Source organism: Prionailurus viverrinus, chromosome A1 (genome assembly GCF_022837055.1).
Source record: "Prionailurus viverrinus isolate Anna chromosome A1, UM_Priviv_1.0, whole genome shotgun sequence".
In the NCBI taxonomy this organism is placed as follows: domain Eukaryota; kingdom Metazoa; phylum Chordata; class Mammalia; order Carnivora; family Felidae; genus Prionailurus; species Prionailurus viverrinus.
The window spans coordinates 138,797,777-138,817,470 of record NC_062561.1 but is presented as its reverse complement, the minus strand read 5'-3'; the positions used below and the strand labels follow the sequence as shown (position 1 = coordinate 138,817,470).

Below are 19,694 nucleotides of genomic sequence, written 5' to 3'. Positions count from 1 at the left end.
CATGGTCTCCTCACAAAAGTTGATGAGACAGCGTATTGGAAGGTGCTTAAACAATGCTCATGCTGCTTACAAAAGGAGAAAACACAATCACAGGGGCAGGGGCAAGTGGCTGCAGATTTCCCCCCAGGCGCTTGAAAAGTCCTAGCCAGTCATTCCTGAGTAGCACAGGACAGACATGAGTATCTCCTGGTCCTCCTGGTCCTTCCTGTCAGGGCGACCTCGGAGCAACTTAGGGTGCTGATCTTCAGGTTAGCGGGCTGAAAACACCTCCCTCCTGTGGCATTAGGGCCTGTTCACTGCTGCTCTCTGCTGCCCTCTGCAGTATGGAAGTTGGTCTTGCATCAGATGGAGTCGGCCTCAAGCGAGGAAATGCACACGCCCACTGTACGGGGCACGCCAGCTCCACATTCCAGCGCCCCCTCTCCCCACCTACCCCACCTCCTCAGAAGCCCACTTCCCGAGGCTTGTCCTGAGTAATTGCAGACCCTCAGGCGTCCAGGCCTCACGTAAGCCCCTCTGTTCATCTCTCAGTCTGCACAATTCCTTCTCCCTCCTTCTTGGTTGTTAGTTAAGACGATGTATTTTAGGGCCGGGAGAAAGTTCCCTCACGTCTGCTGACCTGCGGTGGAATGATTTCCAGTTACACAGCAGCCACTGAGGTAATGAAGGCATTCTGTGTTGTTCTAATTCCATTGTAATGGCACTGTTCTAAGGCGATGTCTAATTCTATTTTAATGATTAGTTTTTGCATTAGGTTTTGAATACCTTTCAGGACTGTCACACTAAATAAGCACTGACTTTTTAAAAGTAGCTTCCTTTCTTGTTTGCCACTCACAGCCTCATTATCATTTAGAGTAGAGAAGTGATTTCCAAATGAACCACCCAGGGTATGCAAGAGACTCCAGTGGGGTCAGGGGAAAAAAAGAATTAGAACTTTCATTTTTATATAGTATATTTAATTTCACCCTTCTTAAAATTTAATTTTAGACAATGCTTTACAATACATATAATATTTGGTGGACTAGCACACGTATAGATTTATCAATAAGTATTTGCATGCCATAGGGGAATGACAATTTTATTTCATTTATTTATTTTGTTACTGAAGGCATATACAATCGTAAAAGTTTGGAAGTCTCTATTCTAGAAGAGTATTTATCATCCCATTCATCCTGTGTTTCACAGTCACCAAGGGAGCTTTTCAAAAATTTTTGCCATGCCCCAAACCCATCCTGGACTCAGTGAGCCAGTCTTCAGGAGGCAGGCATGGGATATGTGAACTCTTAAAAAGTACTTTCCTCATGATTCTGATACAAACTCTCTTGCCAAAAATTACATTGTTTTCCAGACTGTAAGCTCACCAAGGGCCAGACTCTGTCAATCTTTCTTGTTCACTGTTGTATCTACAGGGTCTAGCACACTGCCCGACACAGATGTTCCATGAACATTTGCTGAAGGAAGGAGTCATAAGCAAATGAACCACAGTCGGGAGGGAGAAGGCCACAGGTAACTCCTCCAGCCTTTGCTTTCATCTTTAATGTTTTTATTTTTATTTATTTTTTTAAGGGTTTTTTTTTAATGTTTATTTATTTTTGAGACAGAGAGAGAGAGAGACAGAGTGTGAGCGGGGGAGGGGCAGAGAGAGAGGGAGACACAGAATCTGAAGCAGGCTCCAGGCTCTGAGCTGTCAGCACAGAACCCCACGTGGGGCTCAGACTCAAAGTGCAAGATCATGACCTGAGCTGAAGTCAGACACTTAACCGACTGAGCCACCCAGGTGCCCTGTCATCCTTAATGTTTTTATATAATAGTTTATGCTTTTGAGAACCCATCATATATAAAACTGAGTAGTTTTTAAGTCACTTTAGTAAATGTGTATTTAATATTTAAAGTCAATGAAGTATTTTAGCATTGTTTAGCATTTAGTATTTCCTATTACAAATTACAGTATGTAAAAAAAGTCTTCCTACATACAGCTTTATTCTATATATCCTATTATATGCACAGGGGAGAGGCCTCGAAGTGAGATTTCTAAATCAAAGAGTAAGGACATTTTAAAGGTTATAGGTACTTGGGAAGGACAAATTCACATTGATCTCAGGAGGTGGAGACTCTGGCTTAATGAGGAAGGGCCGACAGGGGTTTTGTGATCCGTCAGAGAGAATCTTCTGGAGCTTTGTGGACCAGGAAGTCTGAGTTCTGGTGTCTGTTTCTACCACTTACTGTCTGTGACATTGAGACTCTAAGCTTAAGTTTCCTTACCAATAATGTGACTATTCACAGCTACCTGATACTGTTAACACTATTAGGTGTTGGAGAGAAAAGAATTAATATTTGTATTTGATTTACTTCCAAAGGGACAGAAGTCTTAGAGTCTAGGAGTTGCTCCCATGAAAAGATGCCATCCCATCTATCTTCTGTTAAAATGTACTAGGGGCACCTGGGTGGCTCTGTCGGTTAAGGGTCCAACTTCCGCTCAGATCATGATCTCGAAGTTCGTGAGTTCGAGCCCCATGTGGGGCTCTGTGCTGACAGCTCAGAGCCTGGAGCCTGCTTCTGATCTGTGTCTCCCACTCTCTCTGTGCCCTTCCCCTACTCATGCTCTGTCTCTCTCTCTCTCTCTCTCAAAAATAAATAAGCATTAAAAAAAATTTTTTTAATAAAAATAAAATAAAATGTACTATTTTCCCACAGGAGGTTTGGATGCTAATTTCTGACAGTGGGGATCCAGAAATGTCACAACTGCAGCCTCAGGACGCTGAAGAAGGTTCAGAGATATTTAGGAACCCTGGCCAAGGACCTACCTCAGAAATACCAAGGCTCTCCTTGTCTGGGGAAGGTAGGGCTGCTGAACTCTGACAAAAATGACCCAGAGCAGTCTGAACATTATTTTTCTCTTCATGATGTGCCAATAAAACCAGTCAGGCAAGTTCCCACGGTGCCCGCCACTCTGAAGGGCGGCAGCTTGCATCTCCCGCCTTTCTGTTGCAGGATCCTGGGGTTCGCCAAAGCACCAAGTGCCAGCCTTTGGAACTTCTGGTTGGAACCCAAGACCCAGGTCTGCGTGTCATCTTTGGCACAGAGCCATGGTTCTCAAACTTTGGTGTGGATGCGAATGACCTGACGTGCTCAGTCATACGCAGACTCCCTGCCCCGTTCACTAGACGTTCTGATTCTGTAGGTTTGGGGTGGGGACAGGAACCTGCCTTTCCTTCAGTGAGTCTGAGGTAGATAGTTTGAAAACCAGGGTTTGGGAAACACTAGCATAGTAGAAGTAGTCCTGGGTGGGGAATCAGAAGGCCCGGGTTTGAGGTGACATCATTCCATTTATATCAACATAAACCTCGGAAGCTATTTCAACTCACTGTCTGTTTCTTCATTTTATTTGTTTTTTATTTTTTTGTTATAGTAGTTTAGAGTTTAGCTTTTTGTTATATTAGTTTATCTAGTCATATTATTTTTAAAAATTTTTAATGTTTATTTTTGAGGGAGAGAGAGAGAGAGAGAGAGAGAGCGCACAAGCAGGGGAGGGGCAGAGAGAGAGAGGGAGACACAGAATCCGAAGCAGGCTCCAGTATCTGAGCTGTCAGCACAGAGCCCGATGTGGGGCTTGAACCCACAAACCATGAGACCATGATCTGAGCTGACATTGGATGCTTAATCAACTGAGCCACCCAGGTGCCCCAGTTTATTTAGTTAAATTAGGTGTACAATGTAGTAATTCAACAATCCCATTTATCACCTGGTGCTCATCTGTTTCTTTATTTTAAAACTTCATTTTCACAACTGGGAGAGCAATGCTCATTCATCGTAAGGCTGGTTACACAGGGACGCCAGTCTAGCTTAGTTGGTAGAGCATGTAACTCTTGACCTTGGGGTTGTAAATTTGAGCCCCATGTTGGGTGTAGAGATCACTTAAGTGTAAAATCAAAAAAAAAAAAATAATAATAATCCTAAGGCTGCTTACCCAGAAGATCAAATTAGAAACTGTAGACTCGGAAAACACCACTCTAACTCAAAGCATACGTTTAAAGTCCTGTAATTTTGGCTCCTGCTTTCACACTAAGATAACCATGGACAATACAGAGCTAGTCAACAATGCCCTCCAACACGAGTCTCTGCCCTGAGATGAAGACTTGTTCTTTGTGCTTGTGTGTTTTGCTGTGACAGGGCAATGCTGGCTGGCCTCCCACTGGGCAGTGCCTCCGGATTTTCTGCACAGCATTCTTTGTACTCAGAGTTATGGCTGCTGTGACTGGTCTGGGGACCCTTTTTGGGATACTCACAAAATCTGCAAGTATTTGTGTCTCCTATGTGGCAGGCCAATAATCATACTCAACAATGTCAATTTATTCACTCAACAAACAAGAATGTATTTATACCCCACCTATTTCCAAAATGGCTGAGTCTCCCGGTACGGGTGATTTGGGGGTGAGTCTACTGATAGTGGGCAATTGGCATGTGGTGCGAGCCAGCCATTGCTCTGAACATTAAATATATCACATCTTTATTTTGTTCTTTTCAACAGTCTTGAGAGGTGGTTGTTATAACCATTCTGAACAGAGACTCAGAAAGTCTTGCCCCAGATCAGAGAGCTGGTAAAACGATTAGATAAGGTTCCAACTCTCCCCAACTCTGAAGTTCACACAGAACGTGGATTCTACCTTCAAGAAGTTTCCGTTGGAATTAGGGAGACTAGGGAAATGGTGAACAATACAGAAGAGTGTATAATTTAGTATTTAAAAAAAAATTTTTTTAACATTTATTTATTTTTGAGACAAAGAGAGAGCATGAACAGGGGAGGGTCAGAGAGAGGGAGACACAGAATCTGAAACAGGCTCCAGGCTCTGAGCCGTCAGCACAGAGCCTGACGCGGGGCTTGAACCCACGGACCGTGAGATCGTGACCTGAGCGGAAGTCAGCTGCTTAACTGACTGAGCCACCCAGGCGCCCCTGTATAATTTAGTATTAAATTAGGTGGATTAGTGACTTGAGAGAAGTGAGCTACAATCACAATGCCAGGCACCTTATGGACTAAGGGATACAAACTGTGGACTGTCTGCCCCTTAATTATCAACACACTTCAGCTACAAAACATTCAAGCTGCAAGACGCACTTTCACAAAGCCCTCAACTCCCCACCTAAATTGAAAGTATTTCCAGCCTGTGTACCATGTCATACACCAAACCAGACTTTTCTGGAGATACATTATTTTAGGTGTAGCGATGTTTGGGGATACAAGGGTTATCCTGCTATTTACATCTGAACTTCAACATTTTATAGTTTAAAATTTTTTTAAAAAACCATCACAGTATTCTGACAAGCTCCCACTCCTTTTAAAAAAAATTTTTTTTTCAACGTTTATTTATTTTTGAGACAGAGAGAGACAGAGCATGAACGGGGGAGGGGCAGAGAGAGAGGGAGACACAGAATCTGAAACAGGCTGCAGTCTCTGAGCCATCAGCCCAGAGCCCGATGCGGGGCTCGAACTCACGGACCGCGAGATCGTGACCTGAGCCGAAGTCAGACGCTCAACCGACCGAGCCACCCAGGCACCCCTCCCACTCCTTTTTTTGAGTGAGTAGATTCATTGCATTTAAACAACTATACCAATTAGAAAACACACACACACACACACACACACACACACACACACACACACACAGAATGATACCAATTTACCAATGTCCCCTTGAAGTTGTTGCAGCAAACTTTCTTTGTTCCCATTTCTAGCTGAGAAAATAATGGAAGGGCTGCGCAGAACCAATCCCTGGCAAAGCTCAAACCAGAGCCCAGGTGTGTGGACTCCCTCTCAATCACCTTTGATAGCTTCTCAGGCGGGAGTAACTCCACGCTCGTTTGCTCAAACGCCAGTAGTATTGCAAGACATGCAAGCTAAGTAAGCCTAAAGAGGTCTGGAGGATGGAGGAGAAAAAAGAAAGAAAACGAGGAGAAGAAATACTGGGGCAAGGACCCATGGAAAGAAGCAGAAGGGGAAGGAGAAAGCAGATTATTATTATATTACAAAAGCTTGATGTGCGTGGTCATGGATGTATATGCCTTCCTCCAGCACTTGTCTTACAAATCTTCGAGATGTGCCATATCGACAACGTGAAACAGCCTCTCTGCAACTTGACTTCTTGTGTGAAGACCTCGCTACCTGCTTGCCATCCTCCCTGCTTTGGAACAGCAAGCCGGCTAGTGGTCATGGTGAAGAGGAATCTGCTACCTACTGGGGTGAGCTGGCCAAATAGTCAAAATTAAAGAACAGTTAAAAAAAAGGGGGGGGGGGCGGTGCCTGGGTGGCCCAGTCAGTTGAGCATCTGACTTCGGCTCAGGTCATGATCTTGGGGTTCGTGAGTTCAACCCCACGTCAGGCTCTGTGTTGACAGCTCAGAGCCTGGAGCCTGCTTCTGATTCTGTGTCTCCCTGTCTCTCTCCCCTCCCCTGCTCACGCTCTGTCTCTGTCTCTCAAAAATGAATAAACGTTAAAAAATTTTTAAAAAGAATTAAAGAACAGTTACCAGCAACTAATAACTAAAATTCAGAATTATATTTAAAACATTATCATGAAGGAATTCTTTCTACTAGAAATAATGCCTTCATCTAATCGGCCTCCAACAAAACTTGATATTCCAACCAGAAGACTTGGACATACATGGACAAGGTGTGTGACACAAGAAACGGCTGTGATGATCATTCAGATGAATCCCCTAAAACTGACAATAGGTGTACTTGATGTGGTTTTTTATGGTGATATACACATCCAATTTGATATTATTTATGTGATGACGTTAACTGATAATGTTTTATATTTAGCCAAAACAATGTTTCAGGAGGAAAAAAATTGCCTTACTTTGCATATTTCCATGATTGTGGAAATTCCCGCTCTTTACATATATGGTAACTGACGGGTTTTTTGTTTTGTTTTGCTCTAATTCAAAAAAAAATTTTTTTAATGTTACATATTTATTTTTGAGGCAGAAAGAGACACAGCATGAGCAAGGGAGGAGCAGAGAGAGAGGAAGACACAGAATCCGAAGCAGGCTCCAGGCTCAGAGCCGTCAGCCCAGAGCCCGACGTGGGACTTGAACTCACGAACCGCGAGATCGCGACCTGAGCCGAAGTTGGATGCTCAACCGACTGAGCCACCCGGGCGCCCCTCGCTGTAAGGTTTTTTTTTTTTTTTAATTGAAGTATACCTGACATACAATGTTACATTAGTTTCTGGTGTGTACCAGAGGGGTTGCGCAAGTCTACGTGTTCTCCTATGCTCACCGCAAGTGTAGCCGCCATGTGTCAGCATGCAGCCCTATTAAAACACCACTGACTGTACTCCCTGCGCTGTGCCTTTCATCCCCACACGTATTCATTCCATCACCGGAAGCCCGTACCTCCCGCTCTCCTTCACCCATTTGCCCATCCCCCTAACCCCCCTCTCCTCTGGCAACCATCAGTTTGTTCTCTGTATTTATGGATCTGTTTCTGCTTTTTGTTTGTTTATTCACTTGTTTTTGTTGTTTTCAGATTTCACTTGTATTTGTTGTTTTCAGATTCCACACAGAAGTGAAATCGTATGGTATTTGTCTTTCTCTATCTGACTTATTTCACTTAGTATAATACCCTCTAGCTCCACTCATGTTGCTACAAATGACAAGTTCATTCTTTTTTTGTGGCTGATATTCCATTGTGTATCTATGCTACATCTTTATCTATTCATTTGCCTATGGACACTTGGGTTGCTTTCATACCTTGGCTAATGTAAATAACGCTGCAACAAACACAAGGGTGCATATATCTTTTTTGAATTACTGTTTTTGTTTTCTTTGGGTAAATATCCAGGAGTGGAATTACTGGATGGCATGGTATTTCTATTTTTAATTGTTTGAGGAACCTCCATACTGTTTTCCAGTGTGTGCACTAATTTATATTTCCACCAACAATACATGAGAGTTCTGTTTTTCTTCACATTCTTGCCAACACTTATTATTTCTTGTCTTTCTTTTTCTTCTTTTCAATGTTTATTTTCGAGAGAGATATAGCATGAGCAGGGAAGGGACAGAGAGAGAGGGAGACACAGAATCTGCAGCAGGGTCCAGGCTCCAAGCTGTCAACACAGAGCCTGACGTAGGGCTTGAACTCACAAACTGTGAGATCATGACCTGAGCCGAAGTCAGATGCTCAGCCAACTGAACCACCCAAGGGCCCCTATTTCTTGTCGTTTTGATACTAGGCATTCTGACAGATGTAAGGTGATATTGTGGGTTTGATTTGCATATTCTTGATGATGAGTGATATTCAGGATCTTTTCATATGTCTGTTGGCCATCTGTATGTCTTCTTTGGGAAAATGTCTATTTAGTCCTCTATTTTTTTTTATTAAAAAAAATTTTTTTTTAATGTTTATTTATTTTTGAGACAGAGAGAGACAGAGCATGAACAGGGGAGGGTCAGAAAGAGAGGGAGACACAGAATCCGAAACAGGCTCCAGGCTCTGAGCGGTCAGCACAGAGCCCGACGCGTAGTCCTCTATTTTTAAATTGGGTTTTTTGTTTGTTTTGTTTTTTGTGTGTGGTTTTGTTTGTTTGTTTGTTTGTTTTGTGTTTGTGTTTGGTTGTTTAAGTTCTTTTTATATATTATGGATATTAATCTCTTACTGGCTTGCAAATTTCTTCTTCCATGCAGTAGGTTGCCTTTCTGTTTCCTTCACTGTACAAAAGCTTTTCGTTTTGATGTAGTCCCAATAGTTTATTTTTCTTTTGTTTCCCTTGCCTCAGGAGACCCATCTAAAAAAACATTTCTATGCTTCATGTCAAAGAAATTATTGCCCATGTTTTTCTTCTAGGAGTTTTATGGTTTCAGGTCTCACACTTAGGTCTTTAATCCATTTTGAGGTTATTTTTGTGTAGGGCGTAAAAGCAACGTGGTCCAGTTTCATTCTTTTGTACGTAGCTGTCCAGTTTTTCCAGCACCACTTGTTGAAGAGACTGTCTTCTCCCACTGTATATTCTTGCCTCCTTTGTCATAGATTGTCCATATGAGCATGGGTTTATTTCTGGGTTCTCTATGCCGTTGCATTGATCTATGTGTCTGTGTCTGTGTCAGTGCCATAGTGTTTTGATTCCTATAGCTTTGAAGTATATATTGAAATCTGTGATTTTGATGCCTCCAGCTTGTTCTTCTTTCTCAAAATTACTTTGGCTTAATTGATGTTTTAGTGAGTTCTTGGAGTAGCTACCTTTGCATTTCAACTACATACATTAATATATACTTAGAAACCTTCCTCAGGATATTTACACCTGTGATTAAGTGGTTCCATCATGTCCAGGAGTTTGCATTTTTAAAGCAGGTTAGTTCTCTACCTAATAAGCAAATACAGTCAGATTTGCAAAGTTCAACAAAGGAAATAATCTTGATTAGCAACTCTTGTCCATTACCAAATTCCTTTTGGATTTCTTTGGAAATTTTGGTAAAGATCAAAGGCAAGTCTGTTGAGTACTTTGGGTCTCAAAGATTCTTGTTTGTTTGTTTAACCTTGGGTGTTTCCTCACTCCTCCTCCTCCACCACTCTCCTCTCTGCCTCCCGCGGTGCTCTCCATGGTGGTTTAAACACTGCAGCACCCCATCACTTTACAAACTGGCAAGGCTGTTTTGTCTAGAAACCATGGTGGTAGATACAATTCTCATACCTCGTGCCCCAGTCACTGGGTAAAAGACTTATCAGAAATATCGTTCACTAAATAGATCCGTTCCTACCTTTTGTCTGGCCGTTATGGAAGGTAGAAACAGAAACGCTTCCTGGGAGTTGCGTGTTATCTAACAACGCATTGACAATAAAAGGCAAGAGTATAAACAGATCCTTGTCTTCTTGCTAACTGCCAGTTAGCGAACACTGACTCTCTTCCCTGCTTACTGAGCACATAAACTCATATGGCCCCTTCCTTATTTATGGAGTGTGTCAGTATGTTTATTTTCAGACCGATGGAGAGAGGCAGTACTCTTCTTGGCTTTTCAAAGTACGAATTCTTTCACCAAAACATGTAGAATCTTTAATAGACATCTGCAATTTTCCCCTTGGACAGTTTTCACTCATATTTTTAGGATCCAAAGGGCTTTTTCTTTTCCAAGAGCATCTTTTCCAGGCCGCCTTGACATTTTAACAGTAATGATTTTAAAAATAAATAAAATTGTCTAGTTTTACAGTGCACAAAGTGTTCAGCCTAGAGATGTGATACTGTTTTCTTTGCTGACTATGCCTGCATTCCCCAAACATGCTGCAAAAATGGCATTCAAGACCGTGCTGATTGGAGTGATGAAAATTTATGTGAATAGAAGACTTTTCTAATCATTGTTTTGGAAAAGCCTTAAAAACCTGTTATTAGTTACCTTAAGACTTCTCTCCAAAAAAAAAAAAAAAATTGACATATGTATCTTATTGGGCAGAGGGGCCTCCTAAAGCATGAATCCGGTGTTATGTAACAGAGAAAAAAATGATTAGTAGAAATCAGACCCAAACTTTAGTGACCTTCAGCCCATTTTATTTATTTATTTATTTATTTATTTATTTTTTTCAACGTTTATTTATTTTTGGGACAGAGAGAGACAGAGCATGAACGGGGGAGGGGCAGAGAGAGAGGGAGACACAGAATCAGAAACAGGCTCCAGGCTCTGAGCCATCAGCCCAGAGCCCGACGCGGGGCTCGAACTCCCGGACCGTGAGATCGTGACCTGGCTGAAGTCGGACGCTTAACCGACTGCGCCACCCAGGCGCCCCTTTCAGCCCATTTTAAACTTGTTTCCAAATTTTAGAATGTAGCTTTCTGTCCTGTGCACCACAGGGTTACTGGGAGGACGACACAAGTGTACTCCAGTTTAACTATTTCAACAAAGAAAAGGTATTAATCCCAAGAGTTTTCAGATCAAAATTTGATCACTATCTCTTCATTGGCCAAGCCTTGGTTCTGATGCAGCTAAAAGCTAGTTTGGCCCAGGACTAGTCTTAAAAGTAGAGGACACCTGCCAGCATGTAGTGACAGCATCCAGAAGATCAACCAGATGAGAATCATCTGCCCCTCTAAGCCGGCCAAGACTTAAAATTCTTTCTAGTAGTTGCTGAGGTCAAAAGAGCAGACCTAGGTTTGACTCTCATGCTACCACACAACAGGCTGTGTTGATCTGACACAAAGTATTTTCACCTCTTGAAGTTGGCTTCCTTATCTGTACCACGTGGCTCTTTGGGGGGTGGGGGAGATTATTATGATAACCAATGAGATTATATAAAACAAGTGGTACACAGCCTAACACATAATAGCCGCCAGAACTGTGGGCAATTAAAGAAAAATTGTAAGGATATGGTAGATTGCAGTATTGTTCAAAAGTATTGGCTGTCCTGCTCTGAAAGAGTACATTTCTCCAGGCCTCCTGGCCGTCAGATTGGACTATGCACATGACTTGCTCCGGCTGATGAAATTTGATTCATGACGTGCGTCGCTTCCTAAGTTTTCAGAGCCAGATGGTTGTTTGCTCTCTTTTCCCTGTCCTGAGACTAGCAATGTTCTGATCAGATGCTGTTCTTGCAGTAAAGTGGACCCCAGCCGCAGGCAAAGCACATGTATCAAGAGTGACAGAGAAATCTTTGTAGCAACTAAAATAGTCATTTGTAACTGTAGCATAATCCTGATAGTGAAGGTGTTACAAGAACTTTTCTTATTAATATATAGCCACTAACACACCCCAGACCATTTAAAAAATGGACCAAAGAACTTTTCTTGAGGTTGTCGGAGAGTCTCTGACTACAGGCACAACAGAATTAACCCTACCCAGCATCTGCTAAAAGAAATAAGTTGCCCTGTGTAGGCCTGGCCTGGAAACTGATTGCATTTCCTCATTCAGTCCCTTTCCTGTACAGATCTTGGGCAAACACCTGGGAGGATATTCAGGTAGTAGCATATTCTTCACAGGCCTAAGTCAGCCTGTCACTTTCAACTCCATTTCTTGGGATGAGTTGGGAAACTAAAAATCTCATTTACTCCAAGTATGGCCAATGCACCTGCAGCATCAGACTCACCTGGGAGTAGATCAGAAATGCAAACCCTCAGGCCTCCTCTAGCTCTTCCCAATCTTCTGTCCTCCTTTAGACATTGTTTGGTCAGTTACATACAAGCAATATTTGTTAACAGCGTTAAAAGCCAGTAGATGACCCACCATTTTCTCATTTGCTGGGAAGCCGAGTGCTCCAGATAGAGCTACCCATGAGTCTGGCACCTGCAACTTTGTAGCAGAGCCTAACCTGACCCACAATACTCTGGGAACATGCACTTCTCTGTAATTTTGTAACCGCGGAGACTGCTGAGTCCCTGTTACTGTAGCAGCAGACTTTAACAAGACTGACACATCCTTGGAAAGTAATACAATGTTTAAATATGCAAATACTATCTACACAAGCATTTCATTTTTATAGTTTACTTACAGTGACTTTTAGATATAGCTGCATAGTACCCTCACAAGGTACTTGCAAATTATTATGGATATTTAACATTCTCATTGTTGCAAGAAAAAGCTAAGACTATTTTTTCATCTGGCCTTAAAGCAGATGACATTTATTTTAAATGCCCTTTGTAAATTTTTAAGTTACTTCAACATTGATTGCTAATACAATGTTTTAAGTAGCCTTATATTGCGACAAATTTTGGGGATGATGTCCTGATTGGGGTGCAGGCACAAGTATTGTTTGTTAAATCTCTTGCAACTGTACACATCGTTTTTACTGTGTTATTTTAAAAAGAAAATGGGAGGAGCCACCTGGCTGCCTCAGTTCGTAGAGCATGCATGTCTTGATCTTGGGAGTTTTAAGTCTGAGCCCCACGTTGGGTGCCGAGATTTCTTAAAGTAAAAAAATACATAAATACATAAATTTTTTTCAAGAGAAAAAAGTAGCCCTGCTACAGTGTTACCACTTGAATTAACATAAGGTGGCATTCCTAATACAAACACTACTTTTTTCACGTGTCTTACAGAATATCCTACAAGGGTTATTAAGAGTTTCCTTTTTAGGTAACTTTGGGTTACAACTACAAAATGGAGCTACTCCTCCCTACTTCATAGACTGGGGATTAAATGAGAGAAAATTAAGTACAGTAATATATTAAAGGCACTTAGTATACATTTAAGAAATAGACCGTATTAAGAGAAAAAATTCATGCTCAAAGGAGTATTTCATTCTCATTTTATAGTTATACCCATTACATAAACCACTGTAGCCCTGAGGATTGCTGGAGAAAAGTTTTAAAATACAACTTTATATTGCCTGTGTTACATTATATGGCCATTTAAAATCTTTAATCAAATTTCATCAAAGATTACCAGTCATATTACATGCCATGATTAGCTATGAATAACTTTGCTTTCTGTGTACAAATTAGTGTCAGTGAAATAAAAAATGAAACCATATACTAGGCAAAGAACTTTATTAATCTTGTTTCAAACTTTATTCCCAGGCTTCTTCAGCTTAATTAGCTGCAAAGAATGAATTGTGTATAAGCAAAAACTGAAAAGAGCTGCAGTGTCCAGGGGGCTTGGGATTAAAAATATTAGAGATCTAGATTTTATCAGATCCATGAACAAAATTTTTAAAAAGCAGTCATAATATAAAATAGCAGCTCCCAGTAACTTCTTCAAGTTTTATCTTCTTCAGAAGTTGACTCAATTCAGTTTGCTTCATTCTTGGAAGCTTCATCAAAATTCTCCACAAGATCTAGAAAAAGAAAAAGGTAGAAACTCTGACAAAAGCCAAACCTACACATCAATGGATTTTAAAGAGATTTACCAAGTAAATTGCCTCCTAATTGCCAACAGTTTTTCTGATTTTAGAATAGTTACACCATACCCCTAAGACTCTTGAACGATTTCTCCATGCCTTCTCAAAAATTTATTGATCTCGAAGTAGGAAACAGGGGTCTCTTCTGTGATCTATTAGTTATTATATTCATGTGACAACATACATTTTTTATTCAATATTTAAAGTTAGATACCTATACCTACCTGGGATCCCAATCAGAAAAAACCAAGTCTACAAATTTAACTCCTAGTTAAATAACTCTGCATTATTTTTTCCATTCTAAAGAAGTGAGGTTCATGTCTACGTTTTCTGTTCTTTACCTTATTACCTCCCCCCACAAGGTACTTTCCTAGAGTGTAAAGATTTTTCATTCTTCCTTGCTAAGATTCTCTAATTTAACCACAAGTGAAGGTTCCTACCTGGAACTTCATCATCATCATCCTCTCCGGTAGCAAGTGGTGCCTTTCCATCCACAGCTGTGAAAGCGAAATATATGTTACACACTTGTTAAGTTTTTAATAAACATCAACCACAAAAACAGATGAAAGGCCAAGCATTGTTACAGTTTATATTCACGATTACAACAGTGACATTTGGGATTTCATCCCTAAGTCCAAGCATTAACATGGCAGTCTACAAATGAACGAGAATGTTGTTAACAGCCAACAAATCAAATTCCATACCCTTCTTTCAAGCCCTCTGGCCACCACAGGGTAGAGGTAAACCCATATACCACAGCATGGTAAAATTTCTTATGGGAGACAAATCAAGAAGCTGTTTCTCAAATGCTGTTTTGTTAATGGCATAAGGGAGATGCTTAACAAACCTTTACTGAAATGAACATAAAAGGATCAAAAAATTAAATGCCTTTGATTGGTGGTAAGCATCCACTTTTTAAAACACAAAAAAGTAAACTACACTTAGGAGTTGAGACCTCACAGTACTAGCCCTGTAAGATTTTCAGTGGGATACTTCCAAAACCTACTTCAGCTCTGAAAGCCTTTCTAGAACCTCTTTCTTTAGTCTCTCACTGTGATACCCTCTCTCCCAACATATACATATGTACACACACACACACACACACACACACACACACACACACAGATAAACATGTAAAAGGTCTAGCACAATCCACTGAATCAAGTATTAATGATCGATCACAGCATACTAGTTAACTTATTGAACACACTAAGAACACTTAAAAGCAGTGTAACAATCGTTTTTAGAGGAAAACTGGCATGTCCAAATGTAAAGATATTTACATCTACTTGAAATCTTAGAAATTTACTGACAAATCAGTAACGCTAGGCAAAACCACTACTAGGAAACTTACATTGTTTGGGCAGAGCTTCAGCCAGCCTTCTTAAACTAGTCAGACTGTCTGCACCAAGTTGGTTTAAGATACTGGGTAACATTTCTGTCAGCTGCTTTGTCTCAGCATGGCCGGTAATGGTGAAAGTGTTCGCAGCCAGGGATGCCTGAACTTTAGGGTTGTTAAAGTGGATCACTGTTCCTTGGTTTGTGAACATATTCACCTATAAAGAAAAAAAGTTTTAATTAGCAACACCCACCAACATTCCTTTAAAGCCAAACATTCTATTAAGCAAAAGCTGAAGTCTGGCTAAGTAATCCACTATTCCACTGTGTAGCACAGGTGCTATTTTGCCTGGAATGGAAAAGTGCAATCTAATCACTTTCAGACTCAGCAATCTCCCTACTATTAATGGAGTGAAAGATTTTAAAAAATCATTTAACTCATGACCATTAAAATTTTTTTCTACCCACATCTTGTTCTATAAAGAAATAAAATTTGGGGAACCTGGGTGGCTCATTAGGTTGAGCATCCAATTCTTGATTGTGGCTCAGGGTGGACAGCAAGGAGCCTGCTTGGGATTCTCTCTCTTGTTCTCTGCCCCACTCATGCTCTCTCAAAAAATAAATACACTTAAAAAAATAAAAATAAAATTTGACACTTACTTCTTCAATACCAGAGATATTGTTTACTCCTAACTTCTTTAAGGAGAACTGAAGTTTTTTATCATCTGCTGTAGCTGTTCTATGAACCACCTTCTTCTTTCGGCGAGCAGTTCCCTGAGTGAGGAGAAGATAACACACATAAACACCATAACAATCAGTTTCTAATTCCTTTCTGACCTTTGGATCTGTTTAAGAAAATTACTCTAAGTATAAAGTTTTAGGCAGCAAATAGGCAATGACGGAAGCCGAAAGAGGGTAACAAATCCTTAATAACTTCTCATTTTGTCAGATATAAACAAATTATCTTTTCAAAATCCTATTATTTAGATTATGTGCTCCAGAAGAGCAGATAAAGAGGTGGCATTATCAACCTAAATTAGGCCTCATTAAAAGCTCCATATTCAGAACTATTAACCTTTTTGGTTTTTTTACATTAACCGATGAAAAATCAACATCCATTAACAGTCACAGGCAAGACAATGTATGACACATTCAAATGAGTCTGTACATAGACTTCTGTAACACCGAATAGTAAAATCTGAAGTTCTTATCTTAATCTACAAGGCCCCTACATGATCTGCTCTGCCCCTATAATGCTGTTCTTGACAACGTCTCTATCACATACATATTCTCATCTTCAGCCACAGAAACCTCGTCTGAGTTCCTTAAACAGATGGAAAAGAGCCTGTGCACATACTGTTCCCTTCTTCCCCTAGCATCTGCACTGGCTTCCTCCCTTACTACAGATCTCCGTTTTTTGGCACCATTATCAGTGACCTTTCCCAAACACCCGATGAAAAAAAGCAACTCCAGCAGCCATCGTCTTTTATCTATCCAGGTTTATTTTTCTTCATAACAATTATTACTATAAGAGAGAAATGTATTTTATTGTCTGCCTCCCCTCACTAGAATGTAAGCTTCCATTCTGTTTACTGCTATAAAAAGTTTAAACCCTTTACATGGTATATAAGGCTCTTTAGGGAAAGGCTACCACCTACCTGCCTCAATATACCCCAACCTCCATACCAATTCCTATTTGTCCTTTAAAACCCTGTTCCAGCCTCTTTCAGGCCTTCCCAAACCTCTGTAATTAACTGTCCCCAAGCAAAATCATTCCCACCCTTGTACTTCGGAAACACTTCTACTGAATACGTATATTACACTATGAAACAGATCTTTCTTTTAGAAAAGATGCCTATCTCCCCTACTACCATTAAAGCTCCCTCAGGGACCATGAACTTCTTAAATTTCATATTCTCAGGACTGAGCACAATAAAGGCTTAAATAATGATAGTTAAACCAAATAAAATATCAACAGCTACAAAAAATACTGGTTACCAGACCCAAAAAAGCCTTTAAAAATAGACACCACCTTGATGTAGTTATGTAGCTATCTGGTTTCCAAATAATTGTCTCTAAATCTCTCTAAAAGACACTCTAACTGCTACTGTAGGATTATAAAAACAAAACGGACACACCTTCTATACATTCCACACACTTCACATGTGTAGAGTTCCATTTTCACTGATATAATTAAGATATTATCAATGTTCTGATCAGATACTGAATAAAGCATTTTTACAGGATCAGAGTAACCACAGAAAGATAGCACGCAAGCACATTATTCAAGTTATTTCTTGTGAAACTTGTACCAAAAGAAATGATAGTTAAAAACACCAATATAAGAATATCCAAACACTGACCCACAAAGGCTATAATGAGTTTCTCTGGGACCTGAAGGCCACACCTAGCTTTTAACAATTGCTAAGAAGGCCAAGAAACACCTACTGGTTGTTAATTGGCAGGTGCAGATCCTGAAGACTACCCGCTTCAGGGGAAAAAAAAAAAAAAAAAAAAAAAAAAATCAGGACACATTCATTGTTGGCAAAGTCCAGGAATTTAACAGATACACATCTCCTTATTTAAATCTAAGTGAAACTTTTGGCTATTTCACAGAATACTCTATTTGAAAGCAAATGTTTAAAGTTGGGAAAAGCTAATAGATAACAAGCTTGGTAGCAGGGAAGCTTTACAAGTTTTACCAAGTAAAGACACGCTCTGTTCGGACAAGCTACCACACCTTGTTAAATACTAGGAATGTGCTAACACAATGCAAAATACAACTAAGTAGATCTCTGTCTAGAGCAGTCTTCTGATTTAAGTAAATTACTCAGAAAACAATCTAAAAATTTCCAAGTTCAAAAAAGAATACTCTTGAAAATCAGTATCAAGCAGAAAAAACCCCAATTAACCAAAACTTACCTAAAAGCCTAGCAATCATTCTCATTCTCTCAGTTTTAGCATATTTACAAAGTCAAAATTGAGAGCTTATCTGCTTAGGTAGTATTTTCAAATCCATAGTCACTGCTCTTAAATTTTGTGATGTACCTCTAACAAAGGTATCTCCCAAATATCCTAGAAAATATACAACTACTCTGGAATGCATTTAGCTAAGAAAGTATTACAGAAAGGTCTTAATGTACAGGGAACACAAACTTCTACCTGTCAAGTACAATTATCCAGAACCTGACATTATAAACTGTAGTTCAAAAGACAGGTGGAACTTAAATTCAGAGTTACCTTAATTATTTACAAAAAAAAAAAAAAAAAAAAAAAAAAAGAAAGAGAGAAAGAAAAAAGAAAAAAAAAAGGCATCAGCATAGCACTGAAGGTATACAACTTAGGACAAAACAAGTTAGGAGTAGGAGGGCCACAAGGATTATCTAACCGAAATGACACATTTTCTTACTAATCAACTTAGAAAACATTTTGTTGTACTGAAACACTGTAACAATGAAAACATTTTCACAGAAGTAATGTTCATAAGTGGTCTCTTCACCTAGATTCACTTTTTTTTTACTATACAACATGCGTGTCCCACTGATACACTCTACTGTATATCATTTAACCCCGCCTCCTCCTTCCCACCCCACTTTGCGAGCTCGATGAAATGCCCTCTAGAGACAGTGACAAGCCAACAATACCAAAAAACAACCCCCCAAAAAACCCAAACCTGGAAACTTCAACAACAAAAAAAAACCCCAAAAAACTATTAAAACTTACTTTCCCACCAATGCGCACTTGTGCTTGCAGTTTGGCGAGTTTCTCCTGGTTCATGATAGTTTCTTTCATCTAGAAAAACAGGAAACCCTCAGCGAGGAAAGGTCTAGTTATCTCCAGCATTCTACGCTCATTATTTCCCAAGACATGAGCAGAAGAAAAAACGTCCTAAACAGGCCGAGGCCTGAATCCCCAATCCACCCCGCAAAGCTCCCAATTTCAGTTTTGGGGGAGCGCAAAAGGCACCCACCTTCCTATCCCTCCTCCACGACTCCCCCCTCCCTGCAGGCCCGAAAAACGGGCGCTAACCCATGCCTGATCACCCCCGGCCCCCCACCCCCGGCCCTGGCCCGGCCTCGGCCTAGCCAGGGCCTGCCCGGCCCGGCCCGGCCACTCTCCGCAAGCCTCGCGGTACCTGAGGCTCCTGTCCTCGGGTTCCGCCGCGAGGTGGAGGAAGAGACGGCGTCGCCTCGCCCCCAGGGCAGCCGCCCCTGGCTCGACCTCGCCCCCGAGAGTCAGCCTGAGTGGGTGCGCCTGTCCGTCGCATCGCCTTCCTCTCCTCAGCCCTGTCCCTCCCTGTCTCGCTCCTTCCGGGCACTTCCCGCCCCCGTTCCCGTCCTCCTCCCACGCCGGCGTCCAGAGCCTTTTTGTACCTTGTTGGAGCGGAAATGGGACCGCGCGGGGGACTAGGGTAGGCGCTCAGGGGGTCTCGGGTGGACCAGCTGAGATTAGGCGCACACACGCGGGGACGCAAGATGGCAGCTAGAGGGAGGCCGGAAGTGATGCAACACTGCTTCCTCCTAGAGTCAGGAAACGGACTC

General features: G+C 41.1%; 1 protein-coding gene across 2 annotated transcripts; it reads right to left on the bottom strand.

Moving 5' to 3' along the window:
• Positions 1 to 13,448: 13,448 nt before the first annotated feature.
• Positions 13,449 to 19,665, bottom strand: BTF3 (basic transcription factor 3). Of its 2 annotated transcripts, none has more exons than XM_047876422.1 (6): positions 19,527 to 19,665; positions 18,877 to 18,945; positions 15,814 to 15,927; positions 15,170 to 15,371; positions 14,256 to 14,312; positions 13,449 to 13,752 (listed from the first exon to the last, which is right to left on the bottom strand). In XM_047876422.1, the coding sequence occupies exons 2-6, from the start codon at positions 18,943 to 18,945 to the stop codon at positions 13,706 to 13,708; spliced, it is 489 nt and encodes a 162-aa protein (XP_047732378.1). In that variant the 5' UTR covers positions 19,527 to 19,665; the 3' UTR covers positions 13,449 to 13,705. The 2 variants fall into 2 exon arrangements, with proteins under 2 accessions (XP_047732378.1, XP_047732370.1); XM_047876414.1 differs by lacking the exon at positions 19,527 to 19,665 and adding an exon at positions 19,289 to 19,456.
• Between the last annotated feature and the right edge of the window lie 29 nt (positions 19,666 to 19,694).